Source organism: Silurus meridionalis, chromosome 14, assembly GCF_014805685.1.
Source record: "Silurus meridionalis isolate SWU-2019-XX chromosome 14, ASM1480568v1, whole genome shotgun sequence".
In the NCBI taxonomy this organism is placed as follows: domain Eukaryota; kingdom Metazoa; phylum Chordata; class Actinopteri; order Siluriformes; family Siluridae; genus Silurus; species Silurus meridionalis.
The window spans coordinates 11,756,395-11,778,103 of NC_060897.1; the positions used below are offsets into that span (position 1 = coordinate 11,756,395).

Here is a 21,709-nt window from a genome sequence, read left to right on the forward strand (position 1 = left end):
ATCTAATCCCTAACAGAATACAGTCAAGCGTGACATGTGATAGTGACTTCATTTAACGTTCTAGAGACGTGTTTTTGCCATCACACTGTCAACTCACACAGCTGCTCCATCTCAAAGCTAGATCTCTTATAATCCTGTTTTAGGGAGACACTTTACTCGTCACGTCCCAGTAATCCACACACTAAACCCCTAGAGTTGATCCTTATCCCACTGTCTCTGTCCGTCTTAAATGCAAAGCCAAGTCTGTTCACTTGCAATGTTTTGCTGAAGCCGACTGAGGATGACTGTGGATGTATCCAATTCTCTTTAGAAGATTCTCTGAGAGAGAAAAGCACTTACACCAGGCAAAAACACAATACACTTAATTTGTAACACAGACAACATGCTACCCAAGTTAAACTTTCTATTCATTGCTCTTTAGCTTAAAAACTTTTTATGAAACATGAGCACATGTCCATGATAATGGTAACACCTAATTTCTAAAAAAAAACAAACAAAAAAAAACAAGAAACAAAAAATAAGAAAATTGTAAAAATGAAAAAAAAAATTGACAATAACAATTGACATTTTGATGCATCAATGCACTTAATGTTGTGTATGGAAATCTGCATAGTGTACATGGTTTAAATCCAAAGTTTTTACAGCACCATATGTATCTCTAATGAAAAATGCAGGAATTTAGAAAACAAATTTCATTATATACAATGATATACAATGATATACAACACTAATATACATTAGATTTTTTTTCATACTTAAAATTATGTGATATTTATTCTGACAAATGCTATAGAAATGCGTTGTATGATGTATGCAGATTCCAATATTATGTTTTAAAGGAAGTGAGTGGTTTGTAAATAAAAATGTTTGCATTGCTAGTCTTGTTTATGTGAGGGGTATATGATATGGCAGTGAGAATTAGCCATCCAGTAGCCATTGCAGACATTTCGAGTTACTTTCTTGCCTTTGTTTGCTGGTGATTATTTTGCATCAGATTTGTTTTGTCCAGGCCCGGCTGTCCTTCCATCTGTTATAGCTGTGACATAACACAAGGACCTGCCGTGACACGCCGGAGACACCCACCCACTGCTGACGTCACCTGTCCTCTCATGCTTTTTCACTATCTCACCAGATTTTTTTCCGTTTGCTTGGTCTTCCTTTTTCCCCCTTTTCTATAGTGATGACTATGTTTTTGGCACTGGTGTGTGTATGTGCTTGAAGGTTGGAGTGAGAAATGCTGCCAAAACTGAGCTATAACTGTACTGGAAATTGCACCATCACAAGATGGGACATGATGCTATTCTCCATCTCTGCTCCAAATAACTCACACTGACATCACCAGGCCATCTGATTGGATTTATTGAGCTTCTTATTATGCAGTCCTCATATCTTCTATGTGCATGTGATTGATACCATCTATCAGTGCTGCACCAATGGTTCACAATCAACAAAAGTGAAGCCAATCTAAAAAATGATGTGCTGTTAATGAGACACAGCAGAGTTTTTCTCCCATTTATACACTAAAATGTCCTTTTTTTTCCTTCCCTTTGCTCCCCAGCAGTTATGACAAAACTCCAAGCACAACATGACAAATTACAAAACCAGCATGTGCAAACTGACTAGCACTTGTGAATAATAGATGAAAGTTGACTCATTATCTGGTTGACCTGTTTAAAACACTTAAATTAAATCAGAAAAAAAAAACTGTGTTATTGTTTCCAGATCATTTTAGGAATCAGCAGGCAGTAATGTCTGTTCTTATACCTACAGGATCATTGGAGACACTGAGCCCTATACCAAACTGTGCTGTAAAGGCTTTTGCATCGACATTCTAAAGAAACTTTCCCGTAACATCAAGTTCTCCTATGACCTTTATCTGGTTACCAATGGCAAACATGGCAAACTCGTCCGAGGCGTTTGGAATGGCATGATTGGAGAGGTGAGATGTGCAGCTGTGCTCATGCTTTAGGGTTTAAAGCACTTAGTTTACAGGGTTTACACTAACTTTTAAAAAAACTTTTAAACACTATTAAATCGTTTTATTTGCTCTCACTTTAGGGCATATTATACTGCAGCGAGACCAGGCTGTTAACTCTGAAGTAAAACTGCAGACATGAATAGTAAAAGCTGCAACTTTCAGCTACTTTATATGAACAGTGGCTTGCGAGTGATATGCTTCATTTTATGTTTTATTTGGTGTTATTTTTCTCCCTCATTTACAAGTAAAATGACCCTCAAGGACATTTTTGTTACTAATTACTAAAATACAATTACCTTTATTTAAGCTGACGAATCACGACAAATGTTTACTGTTTGGGACAAAACACAAACTACCACAAATCAATATGAACGCAGACTAACAATTTGAGATAAAAAAATTTAGAGCATGAAACAGTTTTCAACATATTAATTATGACTCCATTATATTATTTTATCTCACTGTGTTCAAAGTTTCAAAGATTATGACTTGAAATACAGACCAGGATTTCTAAATCCCAGCACAGAGAAAAATAACAATTAATGGATACTTGGGCATGACCTATAACCCTTAAATGCTTTGTTGTATTTAGAATAATTTGTATCCTGTGCTGATTGTAAAAAGCTGTGAATGTATGTACCAGTAGGGTTTCTTTTCAAACTCAGTGTATTCCTGACCCATTCGACTATAATTATATGTTCATTCTAGTCGTCTTCTCTTTCACACTGATATATAATTATATTTGATGTAATCATATACCAGTTCTTCTAGGCTTTGCTTTTTAACTGCATTAGTCCACTATACAACACTTTACAATTCACAGCAAATAATATAAATGTCGAAATATAATCTGATTTCCAAGCCTTGCTTTTCAATATTTTGGGTCTAGACTGAAAAACAAAAACATGAAAATAATAATTATTAAGTAAGTAAAAAGAAAAAAGAAAGAAAAAAGGTAGGATAAAGGCAGATAAATCGGGAAGAGAGGAAGGTAGGTAGATAGATATCTTTTAAGGTCTAGTTATTACCTATTACATTTTTATAACCTGTCCTATTTGGACTGAGCCCAATTTATCCTATGAACTAAATGGAGTTTTCTGAGAAAATTACAGAAAGTGGTACAAGCCCAAGGTTTTCTGTCACTTTTCTCTGAATGCCAAATGAGAAATATAAGCGGTGGAGCTTCTTACACAAGAACAGTAATATCACATAATATAGGGCTCTTATATAATATTAGATCACAGTCAGACTTTCGTAACATGCACACAAAATAAACCTATATGTCTAATTTGGATGACCGATGAAACCACTGAATTAATTTTTTTAAATATCCAATTGCTTTAGGTTATGAAGAGGTCTCATGTGAGCGTGATCTGACAGTACCAAATGTCACAGCAATTTATTCGAAATAATGCATAAGAAAATTACGTTTTACAATCTGTTTTTTAAAATCAAGAGTTTAAACCTCTAAGTTCTGTTTGAAGATTAAAACTATAACTCAATGTGTTTTTTCTGTTTCTTGAAGGTGGTCTATAAGAGGGCAGACATGGCCATTGGGTCTCTCACTATAAATGAGGAGCGCTCTGAGATCATCGACTTTTCTGTGCCGTTCGTGGAGACGGGGATCAGCGTGATGGTGGCCAGGAGCAACGGAACTGTGTCTCCATCAGCCTTTTTGGGTATAAAGCTTGTGTTATTTATTGTTTTTGTTCATTGTTTATGTGCTTTGAGATATCTGTAAAATCTAGAAGATTTTGATAATTATATCACTTCATTAAAAAACAAATAGTAAATAACTGCCCTCCATATATCCTCAAGAGATCAGATTTGATCATTTTTTATTCTTCTTCTCTCTGACAGAGCCCTACAGCCCTGCTGTGTGGGTGATGATGTTTGTGATGTGCCTAACAGTGGTGGCCGTGACTGTGTTTGTGTTTGAGTACTTCAGCCCTGTAGGATACAACCGTAGCTTGGTCAGTGCGAAAGGTAAGTGGAGCAGGCCTGAGAGCAGAAATGAGGACAGATATACAAGATACTCCCAAACTAATGCAGCCTGATAAAATCTGAAATGACTGATCTGATGAAACATTTGGTTTCATCATGACCTGATTTAAAGGGTAATTTCCTTTTGCAGGAAACTTATTTAAAAAAAAAAAAGAAAAAATAAACTAAATTAGTGTGACCAGTGATATTACACAATATGGACAAAGGTTTGTGGACACCGGACCATAACATTTGTGTGTTTCTTTTGAGCATCCCAATCCACATTTAGTACCTATTTGCTGTTACAATTACCTTCTCTCTTCTGGGAAGATGTTCCACTAGAATCTCTAGTGTACTTGTATAGTAGATTTGTGTTGATTCAGTCACAAGGGCTTTAGTAAAGTCAGGTACATGTACTGATGTAGGGAGAGGAGGCTTTAGAGTGTTTATTAGTCAGAGGATCCAGTGTTCAATGGAAAGTTTATTGTATTCAGCTGCTAAATTGTATGTAGTAAAATTAATGTGCTATGTAGAACAGATCAGATTTGAAAGATTTACAATACTCAGAATGAAAACCTATCCATTAAATATCCATTATAGATCCTGGTGGGCCAACCTTTACCATTGGGAAGTCAGTGTGGCTGCTTTGGGGGATTGTCTTCAACAATTCAGTGCCAATTGAGAACCCAAAAGGCACAACGAGTAAGATCATGGTGCTTGTTTGGGCCTTCTTTGCTGTCATCTTCCTGGCCAGTTACACAGCCAACCTGGCAGCATTCATGATCCAGGAGCAGTACATTGACACTGTTTCTGGACTAAGTGACAAAAAGGTAAGCAATACTGCTGCTGCTTTTTTCAAATTCACTAAACAGATTTTGGAGATACAATGGACAACCTGTGGAGGTGAAAGTCTATGTTTAATGATTACAATATTTTGTAATTAAATGTGCCTCATTTTATGGATGTGAAAACGTCATCACAAGCTGTGACATTGAAAATGATTGAAAATAAAGTATTTATATGTTTGCATATAAATAATTTATGACAACAAGCAAAAGGGGGGTGGGGGGTTTGCAATCTGATTAAATCTAGTTGATTGTTTACAGACCCTAAATTACTGACAATAACAAAAAAACAGATCACATACTTTTTACCTTTGTGCAAATTTAACAATAAGAGCAAATTTTCAAAAAAAAAACAACGAAAGAAGAAAGCAAGAAAAGAACAATCATCATTATATTATCATCATCACTACTTTATATAATCCAATTTGCATTTCTCTACTGAATTACATTCCTGTTATCCAGAAAGAGAAGATTTTCCTTGAGTTCATACCAAAATAATATTTAGCCCAAAAGAGAGTGCGTTAATTGAATTAAATTACATTTAATTACAGGTATTAAATATGCAAAATCTCACACACAGATGTGCACAGAAATATAAAACCTCCTCTAATGATACTCACTCCTAATAAGAAATAACCAACTAATGATACAAACTTTTAAACAAATTTTATTGAGTTAACTTCAACATAGTAATTTGTGGTGCTTGTTTCATTTATGCATTATAGTGCAGTTAAGGAGATTTGAGCTTTCATTATGACTCTACAAATACCTGTACAATGACTACATAAAAAAAAAAGTATTTGTACATGAGCTATACGTATGAGTAAATGGAATAATAATTTTTTCAAATAGTAACTTGTTTACGTTTGGACAACATTTGTACTGGATCATTGCATACTGTATACTGGCTTGTGAGCCAACATTAAAATTCAGCCAATGGCTATTCGATTCATTTGCATTTTGTATCTCATGTGACCTTATGGTGTAGCTGTATAAACATGCATAGAGCTTTGCAACTTGCTAGTGGAGCACCTTGGTAGTGTATGCGGTTCCAAACTTCTTTATATGGCTAAAAACATTTTGTTATATTTTGGAAAAGTCCATTTCATATCCTTCAAAATATATCTAAAAACAGTATGTCATTTTTGCATTTGCATTATTTAAAGGAGGTTTACAGGCTCAAGCACTAAACAGAGCACTGCCAATGATTGGCTCTCTAGACTCTAACAGGGGCTTTTACACATTTCCTCTGCTGCTTTGAGCTCTGTGATTCATTCAAGTAACACTAATCCCCATGCTTGTCACGCATAGTGGAAACATAGTAAAAATATTAAAACAGCCCCACACAACACATCCTAAATCCTGTAGGCATGAGTAGTAACACATTGACACTCCCCTATTACATTTTGCTTACATTTTATCCCATGAGCTTTCAACTCATTTTAACTAATATATAAATGGCAATCTTAAACTTCAATATTTCTCATGCTTCAGAATATTTCTGTAATACTGTGTATGTTTTTACTGCCGTGTGTTAATCCATGTAGGAATTACACAAAAGCAAATGAAAAGAAATTATATTACACCATTTAATAAATGGAGTGAAAGGAAAAATATTGAAATGTCTTGGAACCATGGTTCCGTGACAGTTATAATGTCAGTTTATTGTATAGCTAATCAGACATTTAGAAGTTGAAATTAAAAAGCAGGGATATTATTGAGTGCATAACCTTAGCTGACTAATTAGAGATCAAACGCCCTCAGGCTGATGTTTATCACTACTTTTTTCTAATCTTTTTTTTTTTTTTTTCTTCAAATAAACCCAGTTCAGTTTTCATGACCGGTGCGACACAGATTTACACTTCACATGTTAAGCCCAGAGATATGGATTTCTGAGAATCCTTGAATCCATAGACTAAAGACAAAGACCTCATTAAAAAAGAATTCACATAAAATAAAGAAATTCAGACTTCCTCTAACAGTTCATCTCATTTTACCAAAGCTATTACACTGGGGCTATCATGGGGTCTAAAGCCAATTTAACTTCAAATTCAGCTTAAATTTGTCTGTTTCTTGCCTGACTCAGTTCCAGAAGCCACAGGAGCAGTATCCACCATTTCGCTTCGGTACAGTACCTAATGGCAGCACAGAGAGGAATATAAGGAGCAACTATCCTGAGATGCACTCCCACATGGTCAAGTACAACCAGAAAGGTGTTGAAGATGCCCTGAACAGCCTCAAAACTGGGTGTGGATTGACTCTCTTCTCTAAACACTTACAGTTTCAGTACTGTGATTATATTATTCATTTTAATATTAATGTTTGTTCTAAACAGCAAACTTGACGCCTTTATTTATGATGCTGCTGTGCTGAACTACATGGCTGGAAAAGATGAGGGCTGCAAACTCGTGACCATTGGCAGTGGAAAGGTCTTTGCAACGACAGGCTACGGCATTGCCTTACAGAAGGAATCCCGCTGGAAACGGCCCATTGACCTTGCCCTCCTCCAGTTTCTTGCTGATGGTATCCTCATAAAATTGTCTGAGAAGCTTGCAAAAAAGTTGCAAAGAGTGCATAACCTTTGTCTCTTTGGCAGCGTTAAGCCATTACAAGTCATCAAAGTATGCTGACTTGTGCTTGCACGTTTTGTAAGACAAAGCACATTGTTTTAGTTATAATGTTTATACAGTTTTGATTATTTTATATAAAATTATATACTGCAACTATATGCCATGCCAAATTTTTTTTCCTACCTCCTTGTAGTAGTGTCATGTATTTTCTGATGTATTGTATATTTAAGGTGATACTCAGAAGCTTCAGACAGTGTGGCTGACTGGAATCTGTCGCAATGAGAAGAAAGAAGTGATGAGCTCCAAGTTGGATATTGACAACATGGCTGGAGTGTTCTATATGTTGCTGGTGGCCATGGGCCTCAGTCTGTTGGTGTTTGCTTGGGAGCACCTGCTCTACTGGAAACTACGCCACTCTGTGCACAGGTCTGAACGCCTTGACTTCTTACTGGCAATCAGTAGGGTAAGTGCCTCATAGATTTGCATTTAAACTACATTTTAAATGTTTAAATGTTTCTAACATTACACCAGATACAAAAGATACAGCACATACTGCTGAAAATGTCTAAAATCCAATACTGGAACTGCAAAATGTACAAAAGTTTACTTAACATCTACTAAATATATTCATTTATTTAGAGCTTCAGTTAGCAGTTAGAATGAAAGTTCATTTTTAAGCATATGGCATATGGCCTGAGAATTTAAGAACCAGTTCGCCAGCTAAACACAGTTTAATTTGATGGTTTTAATGGTTAGTTTGCAAAACTAAAATTTAATACAAATAAATATAATAGAATAATAGGTCAGTTTCAACGATTCTGCATAAAAGATATAACAGAGACCAGAATAAAATTATGACATTATTACCAGTGAGTCAATAACACTGATAATCTCTTCATCATGGCACCTGTTAGTGGGTGGAATGTATAAGGCAGCAAGTGAACACTTTGTCCTGAAATATGTTTGAAAGTTGATGTGTTAGAAGCAGGAAAAATGGGCAATCATAAGGATTTAAGCGAGTTTGACAAAGCCAAATTGTGATGGCTAGACGACTGGGTCAGAGCATCTCCAAAACTGCAGCTCTTGTGGGCCCTTCCTGGTCTGCAGTTGTCAGTATCTATCAAAAATAGTCCAGGGAAGGAACAGTGGAGAACCAGCGACAAGGTCATGGACGGCCAAGTGTCGTGCCCGTGTCGTTTAAACCAACAGACGAGCTTCTGGAGCTCAAATTGCTGAAGAAGTTAATTGCTGTTAATGCTCGATGAGTCAGGATTGTTTTGGCAGCAAAAGGAAATCAAAACTATATTAGGCAGGTGGTCACAATGTTATGCCTGAACTGTGGCCATAAAGTTGTGCCTGGTTGTTGTATAGTAGATATCAGCAGTGTTTTTGCTTGTATCTGTACTTTACTCAAGTATTTCCGTTTGGGGAGACTTTTACTTTAACTTCACTACATTTCAAAGTCAAATATCTTACTTTTTGCAAAATCAGTCGTTCCTTTTTATTTATGAGTGAATAAAAACTTAACTGGCCAAGCACTCAGCAAGCCACCTATCAGGGTAGAGCTTTTGTTCACGCTCTGTATTGAACTTGTTTTAATTGGTGCTTGACAGTGGCGGATTTGGGCGTAGGCGACATGGGCAGCCGGTGGGGGGTGTCAGGGGCATTAACACATAAAATCTTTTTTTTTAAGTCTATAATTTTTCTTTTTTTTTGTTTTTTTACACCGCTCATTTACATGGTCGAGTCAATTATTATATCTTGTCATATCTTGCCTGGTCAGGACTCACCCACTGCCCTGAGAAGTTTCCTTACTCATACACTCAGAAATGAGAGCCGGTGGTTGGGTGACATCACCTCAGTCTTCAGGGTTTCTAGTGGAAGAACTGTATATTACTTGGGTAATGCTCTGTTGCCTGCTATGCTTTTACACATAGAGCAACAATTTTTTTTTAGCTTGCATAATATTATAATTTATAGTATGTAGTTTATCATAATGTGTGTATCTTGCAACAAAACAATTACAGTTTTTATAGTCTAGTTGGATTGTAGTTAAACTAGCACTTATAGATTTGGTTACCTTTAATTGAGGTGATGTCAAAGGTTTTCTGTAATTGTACTTATAAAGTCCTCAACTGAGTTCAGTAAGGGGAATATCCAGAGCAGCTTAAGAAGCTAATTTAAAAGACATATTATAAGGATGTAGATAATGTATAGCTGCAATTAGCCAAGGAGTTGTATGGTTCTTGGTTCCTGGAGTTTGATAAATTGTGCACAATGGGGTTTTTAATTTTGCAATAAATGCATTTAGTGTGATATTTATACCAAATTTGTGGTATCCAATTCTGTGGACTGCCCTAAGAATATGTCTTACTCATCCAGTGATGGTAGTGGAAGTAGAGAGGAGCTTTTCAATGCTGAAACTAATCAATGGGGAGACATTGTTTGGTGCACCAAGGGCGCCATTCAAGCTAGAACCGCCATTGCAGGTTGGCAGTATCTTTTTAGCACATATATACAGTTTCCCTTCACAAACTGCATTAACAACCCTTTGGGAACGCTCCTGTGTGAGCACGCTCTAAACCATGTGTGTAATCAGTTTAACGGAACTCTTTTTTGAGATTCCGCTCAGGCGGGATCTTCGGTCTCAGGCAGGGGTGCTTTGTTTCACCCCTACCCCGAGCTGTGGAGGCTGTGGCCCCTGATAAGCTTGCAGCTTATCATGCTCCGCTTGCTGAGCAGTCACTAGGGATAAAACTTACTGGTGACATGTTTCCTCCACAGTACCCAAAGTGACACAGAGTGCCTTCGTGGGACCTGGCCATAGTTCTGGAGGCCCAGTCTAGGCCTCCCTTCGAGTTCTTGCCTGAGGTGCCCTTAAGATTTCAAACAGTCACGACTGTTTTTCTACTGGCCATCTCGTCTCTAAAGAGATTTTGAGACCTTTTGATTCAGGATAATTAATTTTATATTAATCAGTGTTTTATAATTAATATTAATATAATTCTGTTAATAGATTGAAGTGCTAAACTAAGTTGATTAAGCAAGAGTTGATACAGATGATAATAGCATATTAAAGCCACAATAAATCATAGTTCTTGGATACATAAATACATTTGAAGGCTAATACTTTTGTACTTTTTCTCAAGTAAAAGTTTAAAGGGAGCACTTTTACCTATACTGGAGCAATATTTTACATCATGTATCTCTACACTCTTTTAATCAAGTACATGCTTTGTGTACTTTGTCTCTCACTGGATATCAGCACTAGTCCAGAGAATTGGACAAAAGGAACAATATGAATAATGTTTGCTTTATTTCCTATAGGCCACCCTGTTTAGGAAATTTGGTCCATTTTGAAAATGTAAATATTAATAGCCTCATTATGGAATGTAGATATACTGACAAAAGTGATGTACTTTAAGTATTCCAGGGCACAATCCAGCAGAAAAAAAAAAGAAAAGTGGCATAAATGCATGGTCATAGGTTTTTATGGGCAAAATCATGGGCATACTTTTAATTAATTTCAAATATTAATAATGCATAAGTGCTTTGAAAGCCAAACATTTTGCTTGTGACATGACTCTTGATGTGAAAATCTATTCTGCTTTTGTTTTCACTAATGTAATACTAAGTAGGAGTTTGGCATGTACTATATATATATATATATATATATATATATATATATATATATATATATATATATATATATATATATTAGCAATGTAGTTATAATTTCATGTAGTACCTATCTGATGCAAACCCTGCTGGCTAGAACTGTATAAAGATATTTTTATGTTTAAACTTTTTCCTTGTTGTTTCTCATGTAGGGTATCTACAGCTGCTTCAGTGGTGTCGAGGATGCAGACCACGATGGAAGTATACAGAGCCCAGATGTTACTAGCAGTTACACTCAGGCCAACATGCTAAAGATGCTTAAGACAGCCAAAGATATTGTATCTTCTGCCAGAGTGGAGAACTCCTTGGACAATGCCACCAAGACGATTGAAAATTGGAGCCGCCGAGCTCCAGAAGCTTCAAAGCCTAGTCTTCCAACCCGTCTGATTAGCACAGATGCCAGTCATGGCCGTTTGCCCTATATCTCCAGTGTCACCTGCAATCATACACCTTACACCCAGAGGGCACTAACTTCCCCTTTTCCTCTGCATTATGGAGACAGTGCCACATTGGTAGAGAAGCCTCGGGTAGTGACAAGGCCTACCGCATTACGTTACACTCTCCCCGCACGGACCAGCCACCATCATATATATGAACGGACACTACCTATTTCTAGTCTGAGCAGTCCCCATATTGCTATGAGGGATCCCCCACCTCCCACAGCCCCAAAGCCACATCACAGTGCCAGGCTATTCATGGACAGCCAGGGCTGCCATCAAATGACCTCTTCCTTTCTCCCTTACCATGAGTTCCATGTCCCTGACATCTATGTGGAACACCAAGCACCTTCTGAGAGCCGGAAACTGTACACTGAAGGACTGGGCCGCAAGAAGAGGTCCCACAGCTATGTGGCACAATCACCAGAACCTCGGCGCAGGAATGATTATGATGAACCAACCTCTTGCTTGGCTGAGCTTAGAGCTAATCAGCTACTGGATAACCATGCCCATACTTCTCCCTGCATGGGAAGCCACTACCAAAGGCCCAGTGGCAGCTGTAACTCCTGTATGAAATCATACCTGGATCCAGATATGGATGATGTCCCTCTGCTTGGAAAGGAGAAACTGAACCGACGCGCCTCGTTCCTCAGGGCCACATGGGGTACTGACAGGTTGCGGCATCTAGATGAGAAGCCTTCAACCTCTGCATCTTCTTCCAGTCGCATCAACATGCCGGACCTCTTTCCTCGTGTAGTGGTAGCTAATCCCAAGCCTTCAAAGATGTATGCCAATGCTAGTAACAACTTTTGCTACAATATGCCAGCTGAGCCAGCTTATCTTGACCCAGCTCACATGGGATCCTACCCCTACAAGCCACAGAAACTCAAATACTCTCATTCTACCCGCCTTCCCTCATACCGTGAGGCAATTCTGCAGAATGCAGCAGCTCTGCGGCGGTCTTCTTCTACAGTTGTGCACAGACATTATTCTACCTACCTAAACTCATACACTGACTTGCCAGTATATATGGGTCCACTAGCACAGGGGCCTGCACATTTTTACGATCATTCCAAAGACATGTGTCACATGTACCCCTGCATCAACCACTGCACGAATGATGGTGCCCTGGTTACCCGGATAGGTGGAAGGCCTGTGATGTATGAAAACACTGCTTTTGGAGGCTATGCGGGTGTTGGATGCTCACGTGAAGAACCACCTCTGCAGCCACTGCACAGTTTACCAGTCTCATCTAAGAACAGGGACCGCAGACACCTTTTAGTGGCACGAAGGATTAATAGTCCCTACGTGCCAAAGCCCTGGGGCAGAGTGTCTAGTCTGGAGTCTGAAGTTTAAATGGCTCATAGTCTTGTACCACTGTAAACTTGAAAGGGATAAAATGTGTAAATGTCCAGAACTTCCAAGCATCAAATTTAGCAAAAATAAAAGCTGTGCTAAAGGTGGTAACAAGAGTGGACTGGAAGTGATACCCAGTGCAATAATTATGCAAGGCAGAGGTAATGACAGAAAGGGCACAAAATTGTTGATTACTGCTGGGACATCAAGTATTTTAAAATGCTAAAAGAAGTAAACATAATATGAATTAATTGAATACTTATATATTAAAACTGAGCCTATATATTATTATTATTATTTTTTAATGCAGTTGCATAAACAAGGCCATTCTCCACAAACAGACAGCGCAAGCTGCAAGGGATAGTCCACGGTGGAATTAATCTTCACATACTTTGTGTTTTTGGGCAAAAATCTGCATTCCACACTTTCAGAGTCAATTGCAAGGCATTGCAAAGTTTTATAAATCAACCACTACAAAAAGGTCTTCCAACATTTTGTTTTGTAAGTTTTCAGAAAGCTGAATGTTTGGGGCTTTTTACTTGCTCCAGTGATGTAACAAACTTTAACTGACTGGTGAACTGGAACTGATTTTTCCGTCTGTATTTCCACAATGGTTTCACTGTTTAATAAATGACTGGTGGCTTGAAAAGCCTTTTGGAATAAGCTCTGTTGTCATTTGTTAAATGATCAAATGTAATATAGGAATTAATAGACAATAGACAAGCAATACATATGTACACATGTACCTGCTCCTGAAAAATCATTATGCATCCACAAACAAATGGCATGCCTAATCTTGATGAGGTGAAGTTAGTCAGATGTAACAAAAAAAATTATTTTACTTATATAATCAAATTCAACAGATTAACTATTAGCCTTCATCTTGAGTGTGGTTACAGCTCTTTACCTTTTTTAATAAGTTCTTTCTGAGACTTTACTAATAAGATAAAGTGTCTTACCATGAAACTTGCAAACAACAATCTTTCAGCTTTGACAGTAATATTGATGCTGAAGCAGGTGATCCTTTCCCTGATAAATGATTCAATACGTGCAGATACAATATCACATGGAGAGGGCATATGATGATAAACAGCCATGCATCAACCCTCAGACAGATCCTGCAGAATATGTACATCCATTCAAAAGTCAAGGGGAGGCAGACATATGGACTCCAAATTGGGCAACTTACTTGGCACTATCTATAGTATTACGGTAATAAATAAATAAATAAATAAATAAATAAATAAATAAATAAATAAATACCCTCACTTGTTGACATTTTAATCTATACAAGAATCAAGAAGCTATAACCTATACAGCACAAGAATGTATTAAAAATATTATGATGTTGAACAAACTGTAAAACAACATAACACACAAATAACTAATACTCTATGTGGTTAAAAGTATGTGACTACATGACCATCATGTTTATATATATATTTTTATATGTGCATATATATATATATATATATATATATATATATATATATATATATATATATATATATATATATATATATATATATATATATATATATATATATATATATATATATATATATATATATATATATATATATATATATATATATATATATATATATATATATATATATATATATATATATATATATATATATATATATATATATATATATATATATATATATATATATATATATTTATTTATTTATTTATTTATTTATTTTTACAAACCTTTGCCATAAATGTCATTGCATTCTGTATTGATATTTTTCTTCAACGGAACTCAGGGGCTTAGCAAAAACCTCTTCCAGCATGACAATGGCTCTGAAAGTAAAAAGGCACAGTACACAAGGTTGGAAGCCATCAAGAGTCCTGCAAAGAGCCCTGATCTCAATCCCACTTAACAGCTTTGGAATGAATTGGAATGTCGATTATCAAAATTCCACATTCCAAAATAGTCAAATATCCTTCCCAGAACAACATGACCATAAAATTTGAAGCATTTAGGAGCATGTAAAGTCATTGAGCAGGGTCACCAAGTGCTAAGGCACATGGTGTGCAAAATGGTGTTCCAAACTTCCACTTGCATTTATATCAGCACAAAAACTATGTGGCAGGAGTTTCTATGGCCAAGTATGGCATTGGATGGAGTGTGTAAAGCACACCAACACTGCACTCTGGAGTAATTATTTGTTTATAATTAATATTTGTAAGCATGGCATTTATTAAGCTGGGCTTACTCCATATGATCAGTGATCTTACTTCTCACACACACAGCACAATTCAAATTTGGCACAAAACAATGGTTGTCACATATACCTCTAGTATAGATGGGTACTTGCCTGTACAGAGTCAAGTCAAGTTTATTTCTATAGCGCTTTTCACAACAGACATTGTCTCAAAGCAGCTTTACAGAAATCAACAGTCAAGGTGAATGATGTGTATTTTTTCCTGATGAGCAGCCGTGGCAACTGTGGCAAGGAAAAACTCCCTTAGATGTTATGAGGAAGAAACCTTGAGAGGAACCAGACTCAAAAGGGGAACCATCCTCATCTGGTTGACATCAAGAGTGTGATCATAAGTCTTTCAACAATACAGAACACTGGAGAGTGAGAACTAACATGAGCACGGACGTGTGTGATAAGTAGAGTTCTTTCTACAGTCTTATACAGTCATTATGGTTATAAAACTAGGAGCTACTGAGCAACTTATAAAATAGCTCAACATTTGTGATCATCACAGATCCAACACCAGTCCAGGCATTATACAAATTATTCAAACTTCCTGACTTTGCAGGAAAAACCTGGGAGTATGTTAAGTAAGGACTGTGCATCATCTGCATTACTTTGCAGTTCCAATAGATGTGTTGCTCACAGTGGCTCTAAACATTGGTAGGTCCACCAGAGGAGCTTTTGTGCAAAGAGTAGAAAAACAGCCGCCCTTGTGCTGCTCTGGTGATTGATGTATCTGGCAATCAGAATGTTGACCACACAGGCCAACACTGGCACACGTACTTAATATACCTTTTTGACCTAGACTCTGATTAAGACGAAAACCTTGGCTCAAACCATTAGTATTTTGCTGGGGTCCAAAACTGACAGGGTCTATGATGGCTGGGCCAGATGAATGTCTGAATCTTGGTCTAAACATTTACACATAGATGGTGTTTATTTTCATTTCCAGGTCTTCTGACAATCACTGTCTAAGTGAGTGTAACTCAGTTTTGAAGCTGTGTAGAAGCTAATCCAAATACCTTAGCAGCTTACCACAAGCAAGTTGTATACTGGTGGCAGAAATAATTCTAGTCATTCTAGCTACTGGTCTGCTAGTAACATAGATGGCAGAAAGTGTTGAGAACTCAAAAGTTAATTTAAATATAGAGAATCATAGGAGGTGTATTACATATATTCATCAGTAAGCAAATACAAGTGTTTTATAAAGTAAAAGCGATTTTTAAACAAATCATCATATATGATTTTTTCATGGTCATGAGGTTCATTTGTCATTTGTCACATATCCCTCTAAAAAAGGGTAATGTGAATTGCTTTTACATGGCAAATAATCCTCTTTATGAAATAAATGAGAAGTTATGTTCATTTACCACTGCATGTTCAAAACTATGCTGATGATTGTGCAGTGAACAAGATAAACTGTACAAAATCCAGCTCCATATTTCACAAACTCTTTATATGACAATAAATACATAGACAATTGCCATCTTACATCCTGCTCAGACTTTTGTAAGCTCTACATGGTGTCTGTGAAAAATGAGTGATTATACTGCCATGCCATAAGCTCTAAAAAAAAAAATTCTTTCCAAAAGAATAAAGAAACAGGAATGCCTTTGGCACTTAAGATGTGTGAGAACTTCCCAGTTAATCAAATCCTAAAATGGAATCATAAAAATGTCTGTGCTACATGCAGCTCCAAACCAATTTCATTCATTTCACACTTTAATTAATGATGGCTACTCTTTCAGTCTCTTGCATCCTACTTATTGGAATCTTTGTAAAAAATAAAATAAAATAAAATAAATTAATAAATAAATAAAGGAAAATGGAAACAAGAAATCACCTGCGAAGAATTCCATTCAATATTTATTTACATTTTTTTTATTTAACTAAAATGTATATTATAAATGACCCAGGGGACCTTTTTGTACTTAGCATTTACATTTGCTTATATTTTGATAGAGACCGTCAAATAGTACAGAATCTTAAATATTTACTAGTCCAGATGTTCATGTCTTTGTTTTAGAAATTCCAAAACAGTCTTTCTATTTCTAATTTTAAAAGATTCTCAAAGAAGTTTTAGATAAGGGTTTAGATAACTGGTGAAGCATAGAGGATAGAGCATACACTTCCTTCCTTATCTTTCACACTATCCCTCGCTCTCACTGTCTCAGTGTTTGCTATGGCAGTCTCTCATGCCCTGACGAAGGACTGGAGTAGCTCCAACACTGGTCCTGGACTGCTGTGAAGAGGGAAAGGATAAAGGTGCAGAGATCTGCAGGCTGAAGGGCAGCTGAATGGGCCGATTAACCCCAAGGGCAGTTTATTCAATCACAGTCGCTCACAATGATGTACGATGGGACATTGCGTCAAACGGCCTGGATGCAGCAAACACCTGTGCTGCCCCTGATCGCTCAGCCCTCCAAGAAGTCGCAGAGTCATCATATAGATCTGACTCAGCCAGGTTAAAATGAAGCAAATCCTTGAACTCTCTTTGTGCTCGCAATGACGGTTGACACAGAGAGCAAGAGTAACAAAGAAAAGTGGAGACTCTGTTGATTCCAGAAGTTTAAACTCTAACTTTCACAATGTTCATAGAGCCAATACGCTGACTATGAGAGTTTTTCCTAGTTGAGATTTGTGCAGTTCATTTCCACAAGTGCTGTCTTAGTACTGGATCAAATTTCTCTTCTGACTTCCCATGATTTATTTCCTCATTTCAAAGAGAAAAATACTACCTGCGAGTGGAAAGAAAACAAAAAGTAAGAGACTCGTGTGATAATCCATCCTATAATGCCTCTCTGCTACAGTATCTTCATGCTTTGATATATGCTGTCCTACTGTGTGTCAGCCTCCGAGACACAACATACGTAATTGTGTAGCAGCAAGACAGATGTGGGTGCTGGTATAAAGAAATAAATAAACCTGCAAGATCAAAGTGTGTGTGCATGAGAGAGAATGAGCACATGATAACTAGGCTATAATGGATCCGATTCATTAGTTTTCACTCTGATAGTGCCTCAGAAGAGAGTGGGTGGGGCTGAAGGTCAACAAGCTGAAGGTGAGATTAATATCTGATTTATTTGGGAATCGGATCCAGGTCTCCCACTTGGCAAGAATTCTAAACTCTGCACGTGCTATGAAGGGATGATGACACACCAAGAAAATGGACTCTGACGATGCTCCAGGACTTGATTAATTTACACTTGACATATTGGAGATAAATGTTTTGCCCAGGAAGTTATAAATACATTAATCTACAATTATGCTATTTAGTGCCTGAAACAAGTCCTGGATTTTTTTTTTTGATAAAGCGTTAATCAAACACAACTAAAGACAACTAAAGATTGAATATTGAATTAATGTATGAAAAATGATGTGGCTAAGGTCTGGCTGTCCTTATTCACAAAGTGCCACTGGCAGTAATCTATTGCTTGTTTGGCTTTGGAGTAAACAGTTTTTTTAACTATTATAAACCCAAGGAGAGTTGTTTGTTCGAACTGTTTATATAAATTACCATATCAATGAACCTCTTCCTTTATTTAACAATCATAAATCATATCAAACACTAACAAAAGTTTGATGCATAAAAATGTAAAGAAAGCCTAAACCATGCTATTATTACATCCAGAAATCAAAAACGCTTAGTTGAAGCTTGCTTTGCGGGTATCTTACTCATATACTCATATAATTATAATCTAAAGCTGTAAATCTACTCTAAATTTGATGTTGACCAAAAAAAGAAAGTTTCAATCATCTAAAACCCAACACCTCAGTCTGGCTTGCAAAAAGAATAGAATACAATTAAACACACCTGTCTTCATCTACACAGTTTTTAAACAAATCCCTTAAGATGTATTAGAGGAGCAGCTCTGGTTTTACAGTGTCTGCCATTTTATGACTATAATTGCATACCAGACCACAGTCTCTGGCTTTTGCCTGGGCCCAAGCATGGCTCTGGACTTATAGGCAGATGCCTTGACATCTGGGGCAGGCCATCAGCATGTGGAACAGCGTGTGGCACAAGGGCATTAAAGCCGGAGAGGGTGGAGGCACCGCGGTGGTGGCAGATTGTGAGCCATGATGGCATCTGATTCTGCTCATCCATTATTGCCGGACTGCAGATGGGCTAAAGTCCCCTGAGGAAGAAGATTTCAATCGCCTGTTTACAGCTCAGCATTTAAAGTCATGAAAGAAAAGCACTAAAATAGAAAAGAGCGAGCAATGATGAACAGCCAAATTACTAAGTACAACCCCAATTCCAAAAACGCTGGGCTACTTTTGGTAAAGTTGTGCAAAATGTAAATAAGAGCAAAATGCAATGATTTTCAAATCTCATAAATCTATATTATATTCAAAATGAAACAAAAAATATAAAAAGTTTAAACTGAGCATATATACCATTTTAAGGAAGGAATAGGGTATTTTTTTATTTGTTGGCTGCAAATGGTCTAAAAAGACCAATTCGAGACAGTGGTATGTTTAACACGGTGTGGCAACAAGTCTTCTATCCATATACATTTGGGAACTGACAAGACCAGTTGCTGGGACAGGAATGTTGTAACATATGTGTCTGATCCAGGATTCTAGTCGCCCAACAGTTTTTGGTATCCTTTGCTGTATGGTGAAACATCTAGACTGCACCCAAACTCTTGTACTATTGTAATAGATGCAGAATGCAGTTAGCATTGTTTTGCTCAAATATGCAAGGCCTTCCCTGAAAAAATAGGTTTTCTGGCTGGAAGCATTTGTTCCTCTAAAACCTGTATATAACACTTATGAACTCCCATAGCATCAGAGATGCAGCTTTTTTTATCTGAGCGCTAATAACATGTCAAATGGTCCATCTTTTCTTGTGGTGTCCATAGTTTCCAAAAAGAAATAAAAAATTTGATTAATCTGACAACAGAATAGTTTTCCACTTTGCCTCAGTACATTTTAAATGAGCTTTGGCCAAGAGAGGATGGCGGCATTTCTGGATCATGTTCACACATGCTGCCTTCTTTGTATGATAGAGATTCAACCTGCATTTGTGGATGACAGGGCAAACTGTGTTCACAGACAATGATTTCTGGAGGTGTTAATGAGTCCATGCAGTGATTTCCATTTCAGAATCATGACTGCTTTATATTCAGTGCTGCCTGAGGGCCTGAAGATCATAGGCATCCAATATTGAGTTTTGCCCTTGTCCCTTGTGCACAAAGAACTTTTGATATTATGTATTGTAAATGATGAGATATTGAACTGTTAAGCAATTTTTTGTTAAGGAACATTATTCTGAAATTGTTTCACAATTTGTATACACATTCACAGATTGATGAAGCTCTGCCTATGCTTAATTCTGAGAGACTCTATAAGATAAAATATTTAATAACTTACTTTTACCAGACTTTTGCAGCCATCAAATAAAAAAAAAATATTTAAATATGTATATTATAGATATGTAAAATATACAGTGAGGAAAATAAGTATTTGAACACCCTGCTATTTTGCAAGTTCTCCCACTTAGAAATCATGGAGGGGTCTGAAATTGTCATCGTAGGTGCATGTCCACTGTGAGAGACATAATCTAAAAAAAAAATCCAGAAATCACAATATATGATTTTTAAACTATTTATTTGTATGATACAGCTGCAAATAAGTATTTGAACACCTGTCTATCAGCTAGAATTCTGACCCTCAAAGACCTGTTAGTCTGCCTTTAAAATGTCCACCTCCACTACATTTAAAACTTTCTTTCGGCTTCTCCCGTTAGGGGTCGCCACAGCGGATCCTCCGCACGTTTGATTTGGCACATGTTTTACGCTGGATGCCCTTCCTAACGCAAACCCTCCCCAATTTATCCGGGCTTGGGACTGGCACTGAGAGTGGCTGGGGATGGTTCCCTGACCGGGGATCAAACCCGGGTCGCAGCGGTGAGAGCGCTGCAGCTTAACCACTAGACCACCAGGGGACCTCCACTACATTTATTATCCTAAATTAGATGCACCTGTTTGAGGTCGTTAGCTGCATAAAGACACCTGTCCACCCCATACAATCAGTAAGAATCCAACTACTAACATGGCCAAGACCAAAGTGCTGTCCAAAGACACTAGAGACAAAATTGTACACCTTCACAAGGCTGGAAAGGGCTAAGGGGAAATTGCCAAGCAGCTTGGTGAAAAAAGGTCCACTGTTGGAGCAATCTTTAGAAAATGGAAGAAGCTAAACATGACTGTCAATCTCCCTCGGACTGGGGCTCCATGCAAGATCTCAGGTCAATGACCTGAAAAGAGCTGGGACCACCGTTTTCAAGGTTACTGTTGGTAATACACTGAGACGTCATGGTTTGAAATCATGCATGGCACGGAAGGTTCCCCTGTTTAAACCAGCACATGTCCAGGCACGTCTTAAGTTTGCCAATGACCATTTGGATGATCCAGAGAAGTCATGGGAGAAAGTCATGTGGTCAGATGAGACCAGAATAGAACTTTTGGGTCATAATTCCACTAAACGTGTTTGGAGGAAGAAGAATGATGAGTACCATCCCAAGAACACCATCCCTACTGTGAAGCATGGGGGTGGTAGCGTCATGCTTTGGGGGTGTTTTTCTGCACATGGGACAGGGCGACTGCACTGTATTAAGGAGAGGATGACCGGGGCC

General features: G+C 37.4%; 1 protein-coding gene across 1 annotated transcript in view; it reads left to right on the forward strand.

Annotated features, from left to right (window-relative positions):
* grin2ca (glutamate receptor, ionotropic, N-methyl D-aspartate 2Ca) overlaps window positions 1-13,510 on the forward strand; it is a 52,175-nt gene extending 38,665 nt beyond the window's left edge. The window contains exons 7-14 of the mRNA XM_046866763.1: window positions 1,771-1,939; window positions 3,504-3,657; window positions 3,839-3,964; window positions 4,562-4,791; window positions 6,893-7,053; window positions 7,142-7,329; window positions 7,607-7,839; window positions 11,207-13,510. Of these exons, the coding sequence (XP_046722719.1) occupies window positions 1,771-1,939; window positions 3,504-3,657; window positions 3,839-3,964; window positions 4,562-4,791; window positions 6,893-7,053; window positions 7,142-7,329; window positions 7,607-7,839; window positions 11,207-12,847 (2,902 nt within the window). The 3' untranslated portion in view covers window positions 12,848-13,510. The remainder of the gene's footprint in view (window positions 1-1,770; window positions 1,940-3,503; window positions 3,658-3,838; window positions 3,965-4,561; window positions 4,792-6,892; window positions 7,054-7,141; window positions 7,330-7,606; window positions 7,840-11,206) is intronic.
* The last annotated feature ends 8,199 nt before the right edge of the window (window positions 13,511-21,709 follow it).